Source organism: Dipteris shenzhenensis, chromosome 23 (assembly GCF_047967505.1).
Source record: "Dipteris shenzhenensis isolate YYH24624 ecotype China chromosome 23, Dip_SZ_1.0, whole genome shotgun sequence".
Taxonomy (NCBI): domain Eukaryota; kingdom Viridiplantae; phylum Streptophyta; class Polypodiopsida; order Gleicheniales; family Dipteridaceae; genus Dipteris; species Dipteris shenzhenensis.
The window spans coordinates 36,821,082-36,842,442 of record NC_141618.1 but is presented as its reverse complement, the minus strand read 5'-3'; the positions used below and the strand labels follow the sequence as shown (position 1 = coordinate 36,842,442).

The following is a 21,361-nucleotide window of genomic DNA, read 5'->3' as shown; positions in this document are numbered from 1 at the left end:
CTATTGAATAGCATGAGCTTACCTAGCGCAGTGTGTATACCATAATGTGAAATAACATGCTCGAGAAAAATACCAACTTGGACATAGACCACACTCTTAGTCGGATTGAGGAAAATACCTATGTGTCTACATCTCTAAAATACTTTGTCCAAGTAGCAGCAGATATGATCCTTATCTGAAGAGTAGACATGAAAATTATCGAAATAAATGTCAATAATTTAATGAGGTTATCTCACAAAGTCTCTTCCATAAATTTCTAGAAATTTGATGGTGCATTTCTCAAACCAAAAGGCATTGGACACCCCTTAAATCATAGCAATGGTTCTTAATTGGTTGCCACCTTTGGTTTGTGAGAAGCTCTAGTGGTGCACTTCCAAATGAATAATTGGTGTTGTATATGTGTAAAATAATTATTTGACTTTTTCAACATATTTTAGATATCATATACAATCCAAGGCACATGATTTGCACGCAAAATAGCATTTGCAATATTCTAATGATCTCATTCAAGATGTCGATTGTGTATTATTTTATGTTAGATTCAAGTTCAGAGTGTGTAGATTGGACATCAAGTTTGCCAAATTCCATTGAGCAATGAAAAAGTTATGAATCGAGCAAGTTATCCATATGCAATGATATATTTCCTAAACTTCATAAAAAATGGCTACATCTAATCATGCATTGTGGCCCATTAGATGCTTCTAGGTAAATAATTGTAGTTTAAAAAAAACAAGAAGACTATGGTTTTGCATCTGAGACATGGGGAAGCAGAAAGGTGTTTTATTAAATTCTATCATTTTGCATATGTATTTGAGTAGTAGTGGGCAATTATTTTCAAATTAAAAAGTGTAAGGTAGGCAATGTTATTCCCAACATGTCCTTGTAAAAGGTGAAATGGGTACATTAGTGAAGAATTGAGAATGGGAATTGATCAAGTGAAATTTCCAAGGTTAAAGACTAGAAAATGTAAAAACATCAGGGTTTTGTCCCTAAGGACAACAAGAGTTACATCCATCTAAGGCTAATATTACAGAGATTAAGGCGATGTCATCTTAAAGGTGCTCTTGTACCTTTACTCCATTAAACAAGGCCACTTGTGCTCCTCTCTTATATTAAATAAGGGCCTTAAGGTTGAAGAAATTGTCAACTCCTTTAATAAGTCAAGGGTTGAAGGAGGACAGCTTTATGTTGGGAATATTGAAGGTTTCCCTTTCTTCACGATCTTTATTATAAAGTTTTCAAGCAATATTATGTGCTCTCCAATTGATCGATTGAAACTTTCACACCCATATTGTGTTTCTCAAGATTTGTAAATTTTTGTGGCCTCTAGGTGGAACTGTACTACTCCATAAATGTTTGCAACAAATAAGTGATCAGATATTTTAGAAGACTGTTTTAGGATATTTTTTGATATAAACCATCGCCACGACAGCTTCAAGTTTGTGTAACATGCTCAAATGTTTATAAAACAAACCTCACTCCGAAGATAGGCAAGGGAAGGATGTGGACAAATTAAGGGAAATAGTGCGTGAAGACAATGTTATATATTAGTGATGGCTAGTTGATACTGATAAGAAGGTAATTTGTGAGCAAGGTGATTGTTGAGGGTGGTAGGTGAGTGATAACTCATGTTCAAAGTAAAGACATCCTGAGGGACAAGTGCTTCACTTCGATATGAGGTGATTTTATGGAACCCATTGGAATTATAGCTTGTCAAGTAAAGACATTGTGAGGGACAATTCACTTGAGGTGGTTTTGTGGAACCCATTAGAATTATAACTGGTCAAGTAAAGACATCCTCAAGTATCCCTTGAGGTGGTTTTGTGGAACCCATCGATTGGTTATCAAGTAAAGGCATCGTCAAGGGTAACAAAGTCTCATGCCTACCCTCCAAGGAAGCTGTAGTCTTGTTGTAGATATTTGTTTTAATAAATATTTCCATTCACGAGAAAAAAACAATGTGAATGATAATAAATCATTCATAAGGCCTGTCGGAGATCCAAATAGCGAAAGAGGGTGGAGATGATGAATTGAAAGGGATGAGGGAGAAAGAGAGAGAACGAGAGAGGCCCTTAAAATGTGGAGGAGAAAAATAGCAAGAAAAAATAGTGAAAAAAAAAAAACAAAAATGGCCATTTTCGCTTGTGAATCCCCTTCGCCTTCAATAAGGCCTCCCGTGGGCCAAAAGAGGACCCATTTGACAAATGCTAGGGCAGGGGAGCGACCCCCCCACTAATTAATATCTTGAGCTTTCGAACTGTCGACAGTTCATGCTTCTTCAAACACGTTAAATAGTTGAATTCGCCGAAGCCTATAGCCACCCATATCTTCAGCTTTCCAACTGTCGTTCATGCTTCATCACCGTAGCTCCTCATCTTCCGTCCCATGACAGAATACCTTCCTCCGCCTCCCATCTCCCACCCCCCCGCCGTCGTCCAAGATCCGGACGACATCAACCATGCCACTTCCTCCTTGCTTCACGACCCTCCTCAGCCCAACGGCAACCACAAGCTCATCCCGGCCCAGCACCCGCTCAAGCAGGGGTTTCCGGTGGCCCGCGGCAAAATACAGATCCGGAGGATCGAGAGTACCCCCAGCAGGCAAGTGACTTTCTCCAAGCGCAGAAACGGGTTGCTGAAGAAGGCTCACGAATTGTCGGTTCTCTGCGATGCTGAAGTAGGCCTCATCATCTTCTCCACCACTGGAAGACTTTATGAGTTCGCCAGCTCCAGGTACGAACAAAGTCGGCCATTTTCTCGCAGCTGCTTTGATTATGGTACTCAAATTCGGCCAATGTTTTTCCTTTGAAAAGTAGAGCTGTTGAAAGATCAAATTCCAGGACATGTGTATCGCCTCACAATGACGTCAGACATCTACCTCTGTGATGAGAGTGCAACACCTACTTCATTCTTTCTCGCCCATCAACGATTATGAACCTGGAGAATTGATAGAATGAGAGAGTTGTTACCCCAGTGATAACACGTGGCAGTTGTTGGTTTGATTGATGACTGATTGTGGACATGGTCATGTCCGGGTGGAAAATGAATCTACCTTCCCATTACAAGGCTAAAAAACAACTAGAAAAGTAACTTTCTAGATTCTAAAACTGAACAAGGGAAGAACATGAATTTCATTCATGTGGCCAGCCCCAGATAGTGGGGTGAATTGAAAGCTGAGAGACAGAGAGAGAGAGGAGGAGGAGGAGGAGGAGGAGGAGGAGGAGAGAGAGGGAGAGAGAGAGGCAAGGGGGGAGAAAAAGATAAAGGATTTCAATAGCAAGATTAAGGATTTCAAGGCATACAAATAGCACTTGCAACTTAGCCCAATCGATTTCAAGGGATACAAATAGCAAGTGCAACTTAGCCCAATCATAAAAATATATTTTTGCAGTAAATAAAAGCCTCAATTTTCCCTTTTTAAAAACAAGCATGGGCCACACTGTAGTCTACCCCCCTTGGGGCAAGCAAAAAAAACATGACACTTAGCACTCCGCGGATAAGAAAACGCAGAGCAAACAGTACACTGTAGTGGGCAGAGCTGAATGTCTGTGAGCAATGGGATGCTCGAGGCAAGTCAGACGTTGCCAGCTATCATGTTCCACATCCTCACCACTGCCATGTCGTCAACGCTTGCCCCCCTCCGTGCTGCCAACTCCTTAGTGCACATTCAAACTATCGCATCACCATGTAAATTTATACCGCCGGCTACCTCCCCTCATACTTTTCTAGTGGAGAAGAGGTTGAATTTTAAAGCGGCTCATGACCTGTCAACCATTGCCTGCATTCCTACGGCTTCTCTCTTAGAAAAGTGCCCCTTCATTCTTGATCTCTTCGATGCCAACTTTTGGAGCTGCTTGGCACACTGATATATTGGCATTGCTAGAGCTCCTATTGCCACTAGAATATTAGAAATTGTGAAGAGTGCAATGATAAAATCTAAGATCACATTCCTCCATGCCCAAAGGACACCCTCCTTACATAGATGGATTGTGCTTAGACTCGCTTAGGATCTCCCACATGCAAACCAAGAAAGAGAGAACCATGTTTATAACACCCACATGCAAACCAAGAGTGATGAGCATGTTCATATGGACCATGGAGTCGTGGGGGATAAGGTTTCACAAAAGAGTTAACCATGCCTATAACACCCACTCACATGGAAACCAAGAGCGATCAGCCTATTCATTTATTTGATCATTGAGTAAAATGTCTAAAATACAACCTTGAATGCATTTCAAACAAGGTAAGCACACATTTTCAAACCAACTCTAATTCTTAATCAACACAAATTCAATTAGTTAGTCTAGAGGAGTGCTTAAGGACAGACATGGTAGCTAATTCCACGTCTCTTGATTTTTGAATTCTTCGAGTTACTAGTTTTAGAAGAGCTCTTTTTGGTGGGAGTCACTAAGGTACGGACACACATATGTATGTATGTATGTATGTGTCTATATGGTTTTTGTGCTATTGTTATTGATTAATGCATCCTATAGGCTTTCTTCTAGGTTTTATGATGCACATTGGTTCTATCTTTGGTAACCCTTTTTATGAATTAATCAATATTTATAGACCTATTTAACTTCTTTGCTCTTACTAATCAAAGTGTTTGACCTTATTTGAAAGGACAAATTATGTCTTTTGGCCCAAGGTAGCGTAGATTTCATCCATCTTTTTTGTGAAATCATAAAAGAGGGGTTTGATGTTTAGATATTCAAAGTGGGAGGCATAGAGAATAGATTCCATAACCTCCTCCCGGAAGGCTTACCATCCTATCCATAACTTTTATATTGGCAAAGGTGTTTCAACTTTTATATTAGTGAAGGTGTTGCATAATATATAGATCTACTTTTTGAAGAAGGAATAATAATCTGGGCATCCCCTTGCAACCATGTAGCTTATAGAGGGGACTCCCCTGCAATCGTGTAGCACACACAGGGGACCTCCCCTCATTACTATGCTCCTTTCCTTGATCATCCATCAACTCCTTCAAGTTATCTTAATCATTGCCTTCCCCTACCCTTTTCCCTTCCATATTATACTTGCACTTTGTTTCTCAATGGCATTAGAAAAAATGTTCAATGGGAAACCAATTTATGTCCATAACTTCAGCTATGATTGTGTAGTATCTATTCGTCATGAGGGATGCATACGTTGTTTCTGCATGTTCCATAGAAAAATGTTGATGATTTGGTTCAAGTACCAAATTTTCATTCGCATGTAATGCTTATGTCATCATACAACTTTTTTCTGGATGAAAATTCAAACCTTGGGATGTCTTGAGATATGTCACATGCTTCTTCAAGTAGTTTTATACGTTCAAGGATTTTTTAAAAAAATGTTTAACCATTTGACATTCAAGCTATGACATGAAAATAATGGACTAGCTTGGTAATGTGTACTTTTAAAAACTACTGCTTGCTAGATTTATAAGTTTTGGTCACAACAGTGTAGCTCTCTCAAAGAATTTATGGATGGCTTCTATATAAATGAAGTTTAAGTGATTTTAGTAGCTAGGTGTTGTTTCCTATATGGGAAAATAGGAACAAAATATTATATTATAAGCTCTTGAAATTTGTGAACCACCACTTTCCAACATTTTACAAGATTTATCCTTACATGTCTTGTATGAATTTTTCATCAATGCATTGCCATGGTGACTTGATTTGAAATGTTAAAGCATATCATCATACTACCTATAGAAAAAATTCATTCTTGCATTCAATTAAGAAAACAAAATAAGAAATAAAAAATAATTTCATTTTGGCTAAATTTAGTAATCTTATTTTGATAGAGCTTTGATATACCTTATGGATAAAAGATAATATATAATGTAAGCTAGATATCAACAGTAGAAAAGGAAAAGAGTTACAAAGTAAGTGTAGAGAGAGAGAGAGAGAGAGAATGAAAAAATATCTAATGGTTTTGATAGACCTTTGATGGAGCTCATGGATTAAAGATAATATATAATGTAAGGTAGATATCAACAGTAGCAAAGGAAAAGAGTTACAAAGTGTGTGTGTGTGTGTGTATGTGTGTGTGTGTGTGTGTGTGTGAGAGAGAGAGAGAGAGAGAGTAAAAAAATATCTAATGGTTGTTTTTGTTTGTAGCATGAAGAAAGTACTTGAAAGATATAAAAAAACTGGCTTGGGAATTCAAGATTACGGTATTGCAACACAAGATCATGAGGTAAATATTCATATAGTTTCTAATTGTATTTCAAAATAAATGTTCATGGTTTATCTTTATTTTTTCATAGACAACATGAAACACAATTTTATTAAAGAGGGAAAAAATATTTGTACATATGTTCTAACATTGATTCTATCATATTAGATATTTTGCAACTTTTCAAAATGAACTCTTCTCCTTATCTTCAGTTTAATAGGTCATAAAGGTAGATTTTATTACATTATTACTAAATTAAAAAAAATATGTACATTTAAAGATTCATATTAGATAATAAATTTCTATCAGCCTTAAAACTTACTTCCTTATAGTAGATTATATGAAATTTTAGCTAGAGCTAGGATTATAGCATTTTAGAAAGAATCGGTTGCATTCTTTGTTAGTCTTCATGTAGTGCAAATAAAGAAGAGAGAGAGAGAGAGAGAGAGAGAGAGAGAGAGAGAGTTGGGGAGGATAGTACTAGGACACACCAAGTTCTTATAAAATATCTACACTCTCCTTTCATGATAAGTCTAAGTATTTGTATAGAGAACCACAACTAGTTCATAATACATGTCCTAACTTCATGGGACATTAACCTCTATTATTTTCAATAACGAAGTTATATTATGTGGTTATACATATCACTATATCATATATGCCTCAAAAGTATTGATTTATATGAATAGGCTCTACATAATGTGAAATGAACCATAAAGTTCTAATGTTTTATTTTCCATATTGGAATTTAAAATTCTCATCTACATGAGACATTTTAGGAAGCATTTCATAAAGTTCCCGAATGTGCACTCAATAGTTGCCTAACACAAGGTCAAAGTTTTAGCATTTAATAAAGAAGATAAAAGCCTTTAAAATTGGTCACCCAAACTTAGCAACTTATGAAATAGTCATAACAAAAAAAAGAGATAAAAAGTAGCTAGCACTTGTTAAGAGAAAAGCTAATTCAATATGTTAGATAAAGAAATGTCACTGAAGCAGTGTTGCTTCAAGTTGAAGCACTCAAAAAATCTATCTTAAAATCATTATCACAATTTGCAATGAAAATCAAATAATAGATTTTGAGGTCCGAGCTTCATGTCCAAAGATGTGATGATATCTTATTGATTATTAGTTGAATGATATTTATGTACATGTAATGCAATGTTGATAAAAGTTAATAGGCACTTTGGAGGCAAATTTTGGTGGCCATGGCCATTCTATAGTTACAATTACTCGGTTTGTCAGACTTTTTACTTTAAGAATCTCCTCAGTATGAGCTTTTTACTAGTATGTATATTGATATAGCTTTGTACAAGATGTATTAGAGTTCTATTTTTTCCTTCAAACTTCAAATTTGAATCTTATATGGCATTGTCTAAAATTCTAATCGTGACTTGTATGGTCACATGGGGGTATATTATATGAAAACTTTATGGAAGATTTGGAATCCCTCTTAGGAAGATTTAATTCTCTTCGAGACTAAAACATTTAGACTTTGGAAATACATACAAATATTGTTTCATTGGTTGAGCTACCAAGGATTGTCCAAATGAATGGGTGTGTTTATATATCTAGTCACATTCCCAGATTTTTTTCAAAACTATAGCTCTCTATGAGTATAGTTGTAATTTTTCATTAAATTACTCGATATTTCCCAATACTGTTAGAGTTGGCTAGTTCTATATCCTCATTTTAACAACATTTGAAAACTTTTCAACATCCCTGACTCTGTAATAGATAATGTTAGAGGCCTTTTTTTAATGTTTAAGAATCATTGTTAGCTTTACATTCTGTTTATACAAATGAAAATACCTATATCTATAATAGATATTATTTTTTATCTATATTTTAGGATTTTGTTGGTACAGCTCTATTGCATTTTGATCAAAAGCCATCAATTTTGATAGGTAGCTGGTGATTTTCTTTTTCAACCCAACTCCCATTCCTCGATAAATATTAGTGTTTGATCTCAAGTAAATTCTATGATTTCCATTAAATATATCTAAATGCGAGTGGAGCAAGAAGAATAGTTTATTTGGGCCAATAATGAATACTCGATGTTATCATAATATATAAAAAAAGTCTTACCTAGTAAATGTTATGTGTATTAAAACAAAGCAATAGTGGCAACATGTGGCACAAGAAGCTTGTCTTAGCATTGCAACAAGTGTCCCCAAGAAAATATATCAACTGGGTAGTGGCATATGGCAAGGAAAGTTGCAATGTCAAAACATGAATGTTATTTTGGATAAAACCAAAGACATATGTGCCTAATTTCAAATTAGAAAGACAATCTACACTGTAAGTTGCATAGGTTAAATAGATCTATGAAAGCAAGAGTTGTGTATAATGTTTAATGTGTGTGTGTGTGTGTGTGTGTGTGTGTGAGAGAGAGTGAGGGGGGGGGGGCTTAAGTCTCCTCACATACAAGTCCATAATTGCACAAAGTTTTTTGGGGTTTGTTATGATTGTTTATCACATATGAATAAATTGAGGTGCCAATAAAACCTCTTCTAATTAGCAACATCATTTGTTATGTTGTATACCTTTATGTCCTGTCTATGTTAATAAGATACTTTGCAATATGAATTCCTCTATGTATTGAATAGAAATCTTCTTCTAAGCCTACATAGAAATAACTTGAAAGCAACACACACACACACATCCCTTCTTTTGGTAAGGAAAAACCCCCCTAATTTTGCCTTGTATCTCCTTTGAAAAATCCACTACGTCCCTATCACAATGATGGTGATAAACATAATTGTTATGAGAAATATCAATTCCCCTTTTGTAAAAAACTTACACACACACACACACACTTACACACTTCCATTATTTAACCCTTTTTTCCAAATTTTCCTATATTTTCATTTAATTAGTTATCTTGTCCTAATTTATCTTTCCTTTACTCCCTCCCTTTTTTATTTTTTTTCTAATTATTTTAAAAAGAACCCCCCCCACTGCATTTTTAAATCCTCTATCTTTTCTCCAAATAGCACTCAGATTAAAGCTTTCCCTAGAGCCACCTAAACTGCCCGCCTTTCCAGAATATTTATTAAACCCCCCCTCACCCCCCCCCCTCGCCCGCTACATTTTTGCCCACTTGGCATGCACATTAATACCTTCCCTAGAGCTGCCCCCCCCCCCACACACACACAACATGAGTAAAAACAAATTATCATTAAATAGTCAACTCTTAGTCCAGATCAAGTCCATGTTCTAATAGAATAGGTACAATCAGCCTACGACCGTTCCCTTGAATACTAAACCTATACCTGCTCACCCTATCTGATAGATGGAAGATGCTTTTTTTGAGACATGGTCTTGTATCCTTTTTCAAGTACTACAAGAAGTCAAAAAATAAGAATTATAACCTTGATGGCACAATCACATTGAGCTAGGAAAGTTAGTGCCATAATAAAGGAATAAATTCAGGAAGTTTTCGCGCTATCTTCTCTTTAGTAAGCGACATTTCACAAGGCTACCTAGAGCTTATCATCTATTCAATTCCAAGAAAAATTTCTTAAGATATACTTTCATTTTTGAGAGTGTCATGTTGAAGAAGAGTTCTAGCCTAGAGTTCTAGTAACATTCCACACTCCCTAGTGGCTAAGAGTCTGAATGCATATGACGAGAAAATAGTACTTTAGGTCTCTACCTTATACTAAACTTTCCATGCATTGCAATAAAAGCTCCTCAATAGCATGGTGCCTTGGTCATGACAGCCCATTTTGAGCACACAAGGGGTGTGAAGAAGTTCCAGTTCAAGTCTTCTTGCATAGTGAGGACGATTCACCAAAGGAAAGCATAATTTGTGATGGTTTTATAGCTGAGTACTAGGTTGATTTAGGGAAAGCTATATATAGCTCTAACTTCCTCACTCAAACTAGGCCCTCTAGTTGCCGATGAACTAACCCTTGGAACGTATAAGGGAGAAACCCAAGCCACTATATAAATATCCAATTAGAAGGTATAATAGTGGTCATAGACCTTATTTAAGATATATAAAGTTCAGACTGTGAAGTGCATTGTGGTACAATGTAGATATATATGCACTTGGTGAAGTGCATCATGGTACAATGTAGATGTATAACTCGAGATGTATACAGTGTTAATTGTAAAGTGCATCGTGATACAATGCAGTTTGTGTGTCATGATACAATACATATTGTAAAGATACTGAGCTTGTTTTTGAAATGCTAGAAGACCTTTCATAAGGATTTTACACTGTAAAGGAGTGCCGGATTGCATAGAGTGACCAATCTCAGAAAACAGCCATTGCTACCTCATTAAGTCTTGTGGTCACTACCATGTCAAGTCTCGCCCGATCAAGATGATTCATCTTCCAATAATAAAAGGAAATGAATAGACTTCGATCAATACTATAATTACCTAAGGGGATGGATCCAAAGTGTTGCCCTCCAAATCCAATATTGTTGTGGTAGACATTTGTTCAACCTTTTGAAGAAACATGAAACAGGAATCTCTGCCTAATCCAAGCTGAAAAGTAGGAACCAAGAAGGCCGAAAATCATGTGGCATATACTCAATGCTAAAGGAATCAATTGGAACTGCTTCATTTAAACCTTTAGTAGAGTATCCCAAGATACAACTGTACCAGGAATTTCAGCAAAATGATCATCTGGAAATACCAAACATCTAGGAATACCATAGAGGAGACAATGGCGTTGTAGCGGTAGAGAGTTTATTTTCCATATAGAACCATTGCATTGAACTACCCATCAAGCGAGCCGCTTCTAGTGAGCTCTATTGAAAATATGATCTTTTGGCCAAAAGTAAACTGAAAACTTGTCATCTTCGGGAATCAAAGTGTACAGTGGTGATAATTGCTCTTAGGCAATGATCATCCGGGAACACAACACATACGGGCATCTGGGAATACCAAACATCCAGTTATCCGAGAATACAAAACATCCAGACATCTAGAAATACAAAACATCTGGGAATCCGAGAACACAAAACATCCGGGCATTTGGGAATACAAAACATCTAGGCATCTAGGAATACAAAACATCCGAGGATCCAGAAATACAAAACATCCGAGAATACCAAACATAATATGACCATAAATCTACATCTTCACCAATCCAAGTATCATGATTATCTTTGAGAAATCCATGATTAACATAGCACGAATGATAAAAGCGCACTTGAAAGAGTACATGACCAACTTATCTTGAGTATGACAAGGTAATAATATCATGTTTATCTTAGAGAAAACCGTGAGATAAAAGTATATTATACGAGAAAAGATGGACTCTTCTTTGTCTAGTTCAGATTAATGACATAGTCAAAAGAGATCTTCAAAGTTGTATGTGCAGACTCAGAAGGAAACCTTAGCACGGTATAGTGTATCACATCCTACGTCATTAATGTTGAAAGGATGTGGTAGTCAATACACATCTATACACACACCAGAATGTAATCCATACAAATAAATCACGAGGCCAATTGCAAGCCACATGTTGATATATACGATTGATGTTTGATAGTGTTATTGTGCTAAAGGCAATATCTATGTAAGAGTAGGATCACTATATTCAATAAACTAATGATAATATACTTGATTATACGACTTACGTCTAATGATTATCTGATTCACATCTAGGAGGATGAAGGAACAAGTGTATGAGAAACTCAAAAGTTTGAAGTTTTACAAAAAAAAAAAGTCTAAGATGGATGAACTCCTTGGCTATATCAAACCATGTATTGCTTGAGTCTTAAGATGTGAACTAAAACTTGCGAGAAGGGCTTAAGTTAGATCATCAATCCCATGGCTCACTCCTATCATTGTATTACCAGATATGACTTTTGTTGGAAAGATCAAGTATAGAGTAATAACCATATGTACTGATATAGAAATCGCCATAATCTCAATAAATCCATGTATATTATGAAGGACAAGTATGAAGGCATAATCACATGTATATAAGTAACATTAAAGATGCAGATGCTACATAATGAGGCTACATGCAGCATATTGTTGTCTTGTTACAAAAGTCTATGATTATAATAAGAGCTTTCCTAAAGTAGCGTTTGGTAAAATTCTTTCTTGCCAAAAAATATAAAACAATCTTAAGATTTTCACTAAGAAGGCATGAAAATATTCAACAATACATAAAAGCAAATTTGATGAAGAGAAAACATGCACCTAGTTGTAAATCCATCAATCGCAAACCTAATTCCGATGTCGAATTTCATTTTCAGTTGCTATGATCGAGGCAATGCTTGTCTACGATAGCCAAAATCAAGTGAGCAAGCCATGTCTTTTACATCTCGCATTGAAATACCCTCATGTTGGATCTTAAAATTCTTGGAACAGGCATGTTCTACAATGTTGCGCAGGCAAATTTGGCAAAAATCATCATATGCAAAAGTTGATGTGCTATGATGGAGGCAGTACCTGTATGGTATGATCAAAATTAGAGAGCGAGCTATATCTTTTTTATCTCACAATGGAATACCCTCATGTTAGGTGTTTGGTATAGCCAAAATCAGAGAGTGATCCATATCTTTTCCATCTTGCAACAGAATACCCTCATGGGTCTTAAAAGTTTTGCAACAAGCCTATTATGCAACGCAGCGTGGGCAGATTTGGTAAAAAGCATCATATACAAAAGTCGATGTTCTATGAGAGAGGAAGTCCTAGCTCTGATACCATGCTAGAAGAAGAGGGAGAAAGGAGTGAGACAAGATTTCTCCCAGAAGTAGTGAGTGTATTCATGCATCATAGACATAATATCTATAGGTGAGGACTAGGTTGAGTTAGGGCGAGCTATATATAGCTCTACTAGGTAGCACAAGCACTCATCTTGGGACTCAGCATAATTTGATATAGTGGTAACGAAAGAGCCTACAAATAAATCATCGAGTTCCATGTTAAGCAAGAAAGTGCCAATCTCAGCTCCACCATTGGCCGTTAGCCTCATACAATCTAAGAAACGACATGTTTTGAATGAATGTGGTGCCTCTGATTGGTTACCTAGTTGTAGCCTGCCATGCGCATAAGTAAAATGTCATAGAGTCACTAGTCCTTGAATTGCCTAAGGTCATCCATTAAATGGATAGATGGAGATCCTTATAAGACGTACAAATCATGCAACGAAAGGAGAGAATGAAAAAAAACATGAAAGTCGAAGACCTTGTTGAACTGAAACTCTAGAACATCAACCCTAATTTGATCACAAACTAAGATATAGAATTTGCAAGATGCATACCAGGGTTAGGCTAACAAAATGGAAAATTTGTAAATTGATGTCGATCGGGACTGAGGCACATTCAAAACCATGATGCCTCACATGTGCAAGGGTCAGAGAAGACAAAATGCCTTATTTGCAAGATCTCAAGGAGCTGAATCAATAATTAGAGGTTTGCTAAATAAATCTATGTCAAGCAACAACCGTGTACTCACCTTTCTCGGAAATCCTTTAGATTTTCCTTTTTTACCATTAAAAAAAGGTGGAAATAGATTATAGGCTATTTATTCCACTCATCAACAAACAACATACTCTAACTTTTGTGTTCTTAAATGGAGATATAATTAATATATCAGACCAAATGTGTTCAAAGAAACAATTCTCACATTATAAGATGATTTATCATGGTGATAAGACCATGATGACAATTGATTAGCGCCACTATCTTCAATTGCCAATCTATATTGCAATACGATTGTACTTATCTCTCTATATTATGCATATCTAAATGCTTCTTAGTTCATGGATGAAGCAAGAGAGTCGACAATCAAAGTATATGATTAAGAATATCTAATTTATTGACATTCAATTCTTATAAACATGTCTGGTTAAGTATAGTATATGTGTCATGCTATTTGGGTTGATGGATAAAATAAGATATCTAAATAAAATAGAACACAAAATGAGTTGAAAGTAATCTACTTTATCAAGTGCCAAAACCAAAATTAGTGATAGCATCAGAATTTGGGTTGTGTATACTCTATACTTCATGCTCATCCTTTATTTTTTCAATGGCCAAGCTTTCACAAAGCCTTGTCAAAGATCATATGTTTCATTATTAATTATGTCTACACCAATTGTGTTTTTTCATAGCATCTCAGTTTCAAGGTTATTCCACATGGTTTTTGGCTTTAATAAGTTTATTCTATATATCAAGATTAGACAAGTTTTACATCATCGTTTTGATTTAATACATAATCATATGGTATGAAATCATAGCAATTGACATAGTTAATTGTCAAAACATACCTAACCAAAAATGTTACTACGAGTGTAAGCATTAATTTCAAGTCAAAGGTGATCTAGTATGAGTTTGATGCCTAGGTTTACAATTTCATAAATTTATTGTCCATACACTCCACTATTGGTCCTACCATGCCATGTATGAACGTTTCATATTCAAATGAAGTCTATATGCTACTAATCAACGCCTGGAAAATTTCAATGCATAACATGATAGAACATGGCAATGTGTTGAATAATCAAAATTTACAAAATTTGAAAATTAATTCATTTCTTCATAGGGTTTGAAGGTTGTACTTGCTTTCCCTTTAGAGTGGCAACTCATGATCTAGTTTTTTCTTATGATTCAGTAGTGTTGGGCTACCATTGGATGAGGGTTCTCAGATCATTTCTTGGATTCCCTATTAGAATTCCTTTACACGATAGGTAAAAAAATCATCATAGACATATATGCTAGAAAGGAAATCACTTTTAGATGTTCTTGAAATTTGGCTATCTTAGAGAGTGCCTATAGGAACAAACCATCATAAGACATGACTCAATTCCTAAGAGAGGATATAAAATTCTATTTTTAAGAAAAATCTCAAATTTTTAGCTATCATTTTGGTTGCAAGTTAGAAAGTTGGTTAATGTAGTTCATGTTCTAAGAATCCACTATAACTTTAGCTAGTCCTTATGAATACAGTATATATAAAAGACATGCCCAAATCTAACAAAAGAAAAGTAAGATATGCAGTACGGTATTCTTCTTAAGTGATCAGTAGCTCATATTCCTTAGCACAAGGATGTTCAATGTAGTAGTGCAATCTTGCCCCACCGTAGTGGGTATTATCAAGCTTGTCCATAGAGTAACTTCGGGAATCTCAATGTTCCAAGATGTACTTATGGTTGTTGTATATTCTCTACACTAGATGCAATTTAGTGGTTGAAGCTAGGACTATAGATCCATCCCAAGTAGCATGCCCCATTCATTTCACCAATTATTTGGCACCATGCTTGCATAAGCTCATGCCATTTTCTTAGATGGAGATGTATTCTAAATCAAGACACCATCTTTGTAAAAAATATTGCAAAACCAGTTAGGTAAGTACAAGTTGCCATCATAGCACTTTGCCAAGCCACTTCAGAGACGTAGCATTGCTATCATACCAGTTTGCCAAGCAACCGATGAGGACTTGCCCATCTTATATGGATTCCACAAGTAGTCACAATCATATAAGTTCCATATGCCTTGCTAGGTGTTGTCCAACCTCTTACCTTTGATACCAGTCAGATTTCAAATTACCATCTAGCAAATGCAGAAGTTTTATGTGAGAGCCATATGTAGCAAGATAAATGCACAAAAGGCATAAAGAGAGCCATATGTAGTAAGACCATCACGATCTACCACTTAACTTCTCTCAAGAGGGATGAAACGAGATAGGAATGATAGGGACTACAATTAATATATGGGATCCTCAACTCACTACAACTCTGCATGTGGGACTAACCGACACCAATCATTGCCACGTGTTAGTCTTGCAAGTCTTGATCCCCATCATGCTCCCTTATGCTTGATTGTGTCTAATGTGCCCAAGATCAGCCTATAACCAAGTTGTGATACTATGTGAAAATCCTATAATCTAGTTAGCTAAGCACACATGACAATGAAGCTATAATTGTGCCATCACACTATCTATCAAGTTAATCCAAAGGGACCATATGCTAAATACTCTAAATGATGATCTAACCATCTTATGGGTTACTACCATCACTCACAATTCCATACGTGGGACTAATCCAATATATTACCACGTGCAAAGCATGCATAGACAAGCACAAACTCCAATACGTACCTTGTACTTGTCTTTGTTAGCACTGTCCCGTTAGGGGCAGAGCTCTAGCTACTAGAAAGATACTATTTTGGAAGCCCTTTGAAAGGGGAACGACGACAGTTTAGTACTCAACCACTTGGGGGCAGTGCTGTAGGCACGTGTGCCTCTTGTTGCAACCCCTTCTATGCTTAGAGTCAGCACAAGCACTTACCTCTGATACCATGTCAAAGTTTGCACACATTCGCATTCCTCAGAAGTCCTGTTCTTCACATTTGGTATCAGTGCAGTGACAATCCATGACCGAGAGAGCAGGAGGGCGTGGGCACAACTAGCAAGCATGAGCGTATAAGAAGGCTACGCAGGAGGGAGCCGTACAAGTTAAACTATAGCCAGTAGATGCACACATGGCACATGGAAAGCCATGGTTAAAGTATCACTAGTGAGAAATCTCTGAGAAATCCGTGGACAAGCCACGGAGTGGGAAGAATAGAAAGCTCAGAACTTAGAACTGATCGCTTGTAGTCAAGTGATCCAATCTGCAGCATTTTGTTTGTTCCACACCCTCTATGGCCAATTACATGCAGCCTGGATATACGCTCAGTGGTGGTAGAACCAGTCATTTTTGTGTGACATGGCAAAGATCTTTAACAACTACAATCCATGGATAGGTAAGAATTTATATGGGGATAGAATCTCATCGCACTAGAAACTCTCGAGTGGATAGGTAAGAATTTATATGGGGATAGAATCTTATCGCACTAGAAACTCTCGAGTGAGGCTCCACAGTGCTACGCAAGGGGCACTTACATGATCGAGAGTGTCTATTTCCACGTTTGAAAATAGCTTGGATTTTGGGAGTGAAACGAGACTAAGAAAATCATTGCAGGGACACCTGTTTGCAAGTCGGCAATCCTTGGGATTTTGCAAATGCGAGATATTGCTATGAGCAATTGCGATTTGCGGAATAAAAATATTAAGAATCGCTGTCTGCAATGCCAAATTGGTGGTTTTTCTTGCGAATTGGAGCAAAACAACAACGCATCAGAGTGATTGTGCTCTGCAGAGACGCATCTGACGTGCAAATGCATCGAATTTGGAGCGAGGTTAAACTTGAGAGGGAACTTGCGTGATCGATTGTCGCGTTAGGCATGCTTTTATTGAGTGAAATTCGATGAAGAATGAAAGATCAAAATTGTGATCCGTAGAAGCAATCAAGGACAGATTGGAATTGCCCCGAATTCTGTTCATGTTATCGTCGGTGTTTATGCAGAGGATTAGCTCTATAGATCCAAGGAAGTGGTGGAACTATAGGATCTATTCGGTCACAAACAGAAATCTCTAATTGAGAAAAAATCGCCTTGCCGGAAGGCCAAGTGATGAACACGAGCGAAGAGCCATAGACAGCAGGCAGAGAGAGATACCTAGATGTGGTGCATGTAGGATCCCTGGAGCAGGGAGAGAAATTACAATAGCCGTAAGAAGCATTGTAATTTGTGAAGAGGGAGGCTTTGTAATTTGTGAAGAGGGAGGCTTGTCAAGGCTGCGACTAACTGATTTTAATCTAAGGGCTTTCATTCATCGATTTAGACTAAGGGCCCCATATTGCTACAATCGTCCCTGTTAATATATCACCCAGCTACTCTCCAAAAGCCCTTAGAGGAGATGAGAATGAAGGGTCCCTCGTTAATATATTAGTCTATCACCCAGCTATCCCTTAGTGGAGACGAGAATGAAAGTGTCTGCCCATCAATATATGATCTGATTACAACTCTACACACACCAATCTTTGTCAATCTCTTTGTCCCTCTTATTTAAGTGCACCTAGGCCTTTTCTAAATAGCTCGAGAGGAGAAGACCCAACGTTTCCATGATAGAAAGAGCGAAGCATATCACCTCTCGAAATCTTGTTTCTCGAGGTGTGTTCGTCTGAGAGAGTGTGCGTGTGTATGTGCATTCATAACAACACAATTTTGTAAGAAATCCGACTCATCATGCATGCATGCATAGATGTATGTAATATATATTTATTTCTCTCTCTTGGAATTGATCATGCCGAGGCCAAATCCACTTGAAGGATCTCTCATAATTGTTGGTACTGCAGTGCTGGAGACATGAGGCTGCCAGAATGAAGGAGCAATTGGCGTTCCTGCAAAACGCAGAAAGGTGTAGCCGAGGTGCCAAGTTCTTGATCGACATCATTATTGATTGACTTGTTTTATTTCCCGACGTGTAAACTCCCAATAGCTTACGCCCTTGAAGTAGTACTTTGTAACATCTTTTGCTTGAACAATGTTGATGTTGAGGCAAAGGACATTAGTGTTAATGGTACAGGCACTTGATGGGCGAAAATCTCGCTGGAATGTCAGTCGAGGACTTACAAACGTTAGAAAACCAGTTGGACACAGGATTAAACCGCGTTCGGGCAAGAAAGGTAAGAGCTTTAGCTTGAACAGCTCTCAGATTCGTTATTCCTAAGTGCAGCTCAATCTTACAGCTTTCCTCAGTTCATGTAGAATTGCAACAAGAGTTCCGTTATAATTCATGTCAAACATCTTTCCAGACTCAATTGCTGGTGGAACAAACACAAGAGCTTCGTAAAAGGGTGCGTCATTCAGAGTATAAATGTTTATACACAACTGTGTACGCGTGATTGCATGACTTCTTTGTCGTCTGATGGTACCTCTTCTACATATTTTCTTCAGGGATATCTGATTATGCAACAAAATGAGGTGATGAGAGTAAAGGTAGTCTCTATGATGGTTTCATTTTGATTTCCAATTAGATGAATTGTTTCTTTTGTCTAAGTACTAGTTTTGATGGCTTGAAGCTTTCAAACATGTACACGATGCAAGGAAATACGATAATCGAAAACAACTATCAAAATGCTCAGGAGTCTTCAAGTTTAAAGGCGTGGTGCGGACCAAAGGCCTCGGTGGAATCAAGCATCAGCCCTAACGAGACCACACTACAACTTGGGTCTAATTTCTCAGGTTATATCATGTATGCCCCTCTTTGGTGTGTTCTTTTTCACTTCACTCTGAGGATCTAAGCATTCAAACATTTTCCTAGCAGGTTAACGCTCGAATGTTGAGGTAGGAGATCCCTCTCATCCATGGCTCTTGCCTTAGCCCTAGCTTTGAGCATTGAGGAAATTAAAGACAAACTTTAGAGATTTTTATTTGTACATAACTTAGAAAGACTTTATTTGATAAAGTGAAACTATATTAATGTTATTGTATTGAATTGAATAGTTTACAATCAAAACTTAAAAATCACAATTATGCACCTTAACCATGGTTGTACACCATCTTGCTCCACAATTTGTGGCATTGTGGTATTGCTTCAATATGCTCGCTTGAAGAATGAGAGAGTTTCTTGGGAGCCATAGTGGATGAGTAGCAATCGCGAGCATAAGGGACTTTGCCAACTATTAAGGCCCTTGGCTAGCACGAGCTTCATCTACATCCAATTTGAGATTGCTTGATTGCAAAAAGTGTGTAGCTACTTTTGTTTCCATCTGATGCATGCTATCATAGTGAGATGTCTCTTTTTTGGGAAGCTTTTTTTGTCATTCTTGTAATTGGGAATCGCTACTACATTGTTTTGCAAAATATTTGTCTACAATAACGCTTTTACTTTAACTGAAAGTGAGAAAATATTAGTACAAATATGTATGTTATTCTTAAACGTTGATTCTACCTAAATGCTTCATCCTCCTCTCTTTCTTGATTTCATGCTTATTAACTATTGGACCTAAATCCTTTTCAACTCTCCTACATGGCGATACAATGTTTAGTGTGTTTGCTGGGTAATATTTCCATAAGACCAAATTAGTTTGTGAAATGTTTAGGCATTAAGGCTATTCCATTTAACACATAGAAAACTATGATGAGGATTCATTTCACAATTTTGTGTTCATGTTGTGCATAGGACTAACACCAAGAGTGCTAAAAGGCACAAGGTTTAAAACCCTAATCCAAGACCTAACCCTAATGGGGTGTCTATGATTCATTCTTTTCCACTAAACTAAAGTATAATTAGCGTTGTGGTGTGCTCTATATTAATGGCATTTTCTTGTGTTTATTATCCAACATGTCGAGAGTGTGTTTGTATTAAATCCAATAGTCATGAGTTGTGTTCAGCATACAAATAGATGATGTCAACTCAGAATAGATAGATAGAAGAGAAAGAAACAAGAAAAAAAAAAGACAATGGAAGTACAAGGCATTTATTAAAACGATGCAAAGCTCATTCCATTGTGGAGTTTGCAACTCAACACATGGGACAACTGACCTGCAGTAATGCATAGATTCAATTAACTGATAACTCAGGTAAGATTTACAATAGGGTAATCCACCCTTTAAGTATATGTTTTCATTAACAGACATCCACATTGTGTGATGATGTTGGGCATTAAACCTAGCTTGATGTTGAAACTTGATTGATATATGGCTCTTGGGTCCATAGGGTGACAAGGCATCTTCTCTATCCTTTTCTTTTCTTTTTCATTGCAGCTCTTATTGTTACGCTTTTTCATGTGTGGAAAATAGCATTGTGTTAACCATATAATAGCGCTTAGGACAATTCGAGAATTAGGAGGTTCTCCTACCAGGGTGTTTGGGACAATCTTAGCATTAGGAGGTGCTTCTACTCGGGTCTCAAATAGTGCTTGTGTTAACCTCACCTCATCAGGTTTTGGTGCTTGCCTTTGTTCTAAGCCATTCGCGGCTCAAAAATCGGATGTAAGGCTCAAAACTTGGATGGTGAGGCTCGTAATTGTTCTCCATCCATGGATGTTGTTAAAGTAAATCATGAAGCGTAATCACTTCTAATCACTCATCACCATGCATTATCATGAAGAGTAATCACCTCTAATCACTCTTTACCATGCATTCAGAGGTTGTACGTGCATTTGGGTGTGACTGTTAACATGCCCCTCGTCTTGTTGCTGAGCAGTCCTCGGATCAGTCGTGTTGGAGGTGGGTGAAGAGGACCATCTGGAGGATTGCATAGCAATCTAATTAGCGGGGGGTGATTTGAGTGAATTGTGAGTGGAAGGTGGCATGCATATCCTCGTAAGTGCGAATTTGATGGCCATGGAGATTGCGGACTCGAAGTTAGAGGCGGAGGTCTTGGAATTGAGA

General features: G+C 37.2%; 1 protein-coding gene across 2 annotated transcripts; it reads left to right on the top strand.

The window, feature by feature from the left end:
• Positions 1-2,191: 2,191 nt before the first annotated feature.
• On the top strand, positions 2,192-19,739 carry LOC147887327 (MADS-box transcription factor 23-like). 2 transcript variants are annotated; one of them, XM_087394214.1, is made up of 8 exons: positions 2,192-2,732; positions 6,107-6,185; positions 18,319-18,380; positions 18,549-18,648; positions 18,778-18,819; positions 18,920-18,961; positions 19,108-19,207; positions 19,290-19,739. In XM_087394214.1, the coding sequence occupies exons 1-8, from the start codon at positions 2,386-2,388 to the stop codon at positions 19,292-19,294; spliced, it is 777 nt and encodes a 258-aa protein (XP_087250340.1). In that variant the 5' UTR covers positions 2,192-2,385; the 3' UTR covers positions 19,295-19,739. The 2 variants fall into 2 exon arrangements, with proteins under 2 accessions (XP_087250340.1, XP_087250339.1); XM_087394213.1 differs by having other exon boundaries at positions 19,045-19,207; positions 19,290-19,738.
• The last annotated feature ends 1,622 nt before the right edge of the window (positions 19,740-21,361 follow it).